This window comes from Chenopodium quinoa, unplaced genomic scaffold, assembly GCF_001683475.1.
Source record: "Chenopodium quinoa cultivar QQ74 unplaced genomic scaffold, ASM168347v1, whole genome shotgun sequence".
Taxonomy (NCBI): Eukaryota; Viridiplantae; Streptophyta; class Magnoliopsida; order Caryophyllales; family Amaranthaceae; genus Chenopodium; species Chenopodium quinoa.
The window spans coordinates 249,055-251,320 of record NW_018743070.1 but is presented as its reverse complement, the minus strand read 5'-3'; the positions used below and the strand labels follow the sequence as shown (position 1 = coordinate 251,320).

The 2,266-nt window shown below is 44.0% G+C and overlaps 1 protein-coding gene across 1 annotated transcript; it reads left to right on the top strand.

Annotated features, from left to right (window-relative positions):
* Positions 1 to 1,370: 1,370 nt before the first annotated feature.
* LOC110731438 (DNA damage-inducible protein 1-like) lies at positions 1,371 to 1,991 on the top strand (the record flags this gene model as incomplete). The annotated part of the gene is made up of 1 exon (XM_021911300.1): positions 1,371 to 1,991. A coding segment is annotated over one exon (621 nt), but the record flags the coding sequence as incomplete, so codon positions are not given.
* Positions 1,992 to 2,266: the final 275 nt, after the last annotated feature.

Here is a 2,266-nt window from a genome sequence, read left to right as displayed (position 1 = left end):
GAGATGAGGGTTCTGGTTCCTTTGATACATGGGATAAACTAGTAAAAGCTTTTCTGGTCAAGTTCTTGGGACAAGAAAAGACTGCAAGATTAAGGAACGAGCTATCCACTTTCAGGCAATCAGATGAAGAATCCTTATATGACGCATGGAGGAGATTCAAGAGATTACAGAGACAGTGCCCTCATCATGGCATACCTGAATGGATGTTAATCCAAACCTTTTATAACGGTCTAACCCATGAATTCCGGATCTATATCGACGCCGCATCTGGAGGCTCCCTTTTAACTAAAAATCCAACCGAAGCAAAGGAGCTGGTTGAGAAGATGTCAGCCAATGACAACTATCACCCAGGCGGCCGAAATAGTGTCAAGAAAGGAGGTAAATTAGATGTTGATGCTCTAACTCTTTTAACTAGTTCTGTGCAGGCACTTTCAAGCAAGTTCGATAGATTACAAACTGGATCTTCTAATAATGTGCTAGAAACTTGTCAAATGTGTAATACTCAAGGTCACATCGCACCTAATTGCCCACGAAATTCGAATGAGGTATCAATTGAGGAAGCCAATGCCTTCTACAATTCCAACCCTAAAAGACCATACGATCCCCATTCTAATACTTATAATGAAGGTTGGAAGAATCACCCAAATTTCTCATACAAAAACACCCAGGCTCAGCAAAATCCACCTCCGCCCCCACCTCGAAACAACAATTATAATCCACCTGGTTTTCAACCAAGACCACCCCTAGTACAACAACCCATGCAACCTATGCAACCACTCCCTCAAAAATCCAATCTCGAACTAATGATGGAGAACTTCATCAACACCACAAATAATTCCATCCAACAGTTACAAGCCCAGAATAAGCTCATGGAAAATCAAATAAGCCAACTTGCTCATCAAGTCGGCCAATCTTCAAAAACACCAGGTACGTTTCCTGGCCAAACAGAGCAACCACAAAAGGGGCACATGAATGCTGTAATTTTAAGGAGTGGAAAACAGTTGGAAGACCTTCTCGTAAGGGAACCATCAACGATAGATATTGAGGGAATGAGTGAAAAACAGGGGATTTTGCAAAATTCTTCTTCGCCCGGTCAGACCGGGCAATGTCCGCCCGATCGGGCGCGAGAAGCAGTCGACGAAAAACAGGGGACTGTGCGAATTTCTTCTTCGCCCGGTCAGACCGGGCAAGGTCCGCCCGATCGGGCGCAAGAAGAAATTCCAGACAAACAGAAGAACATAAGCAGCTCTTCTTCGCCCGGTCAGACCGGGCAATCACTGCCCGACCGGGCGGGAGATCCAGACAGCCTAATTCCAAGGAATGATGTTCAAGAAAAGCCACGGGAACCGATCCCACCTCTCGCCCCATACATGCCAAGAGTCCCTTTCCCACAGAGGTTAGCCCAGGCTAAGTTAGAGAAAAAGTACGGTAAATTTCTAGACATCCTTAAGAAACTTCACATTAATATACCGTTCTTGGATGCAATTTCTGAAATGCCTTCTTATGCAAAGTTTTTGAAAGACATGCTATCTAACAAGAAGAAGCTTGCAGAGAATGCTACTGTTTCTCTAACTGCAGAATGTAGTGCCATTCTGCAAAACACTCTTCCTAAGAAACTAGGTGATCCAGGCAGCTATTCAATCCCAGTGAAGCTCGGAGATATAGAGATCAATAGAGCGCTATGCGATCTTGGTGCAAGTGTAAGCCTTATGCCGCTCTCCATCTGCGAAAAGCTTCAAATGGGTGAGCTAAAGCCTACAAGGATATCTCTGCAACTTGCAGACAGGTCAGTTAAATTTCCCCTCGGTATACTTGAAGATGTTCCATTGCGAGTTGGTAAATTCTTTATTCCATGTGATTTTGTTGTTATGGAAATGGAAGAAGATGCCCATGTCCCTATTATTCTTGGTAGACCATTCTTAGCTACTGCAGGTGCAATTATTGACATGAAGAATGGGAAAATAACATTTGAAGTAGGGGATGAGAAAATGGAGTATTCATTATTGAATGCTATGGGAAATCCGTCTATGGGTGAGACTATTTGTCAAGTGGATGTCCTCGATGATCTACAACAAGAACAACTTCCCCTGATCAAAAAGGAAGATGCTCTTGAAACGGTGTTGATAGGGAGTATCCATGATGAAGATTGGGAAGTAAGGGAGTACACGAGGCTACTAGAAGACGCAAAAGCTAATCCAATCATCGCTCCAGTCAAGGAAGTCCTTAGTACATCGAGTGTTGGGGAGAGTTCGACGCCTCCCGAGGT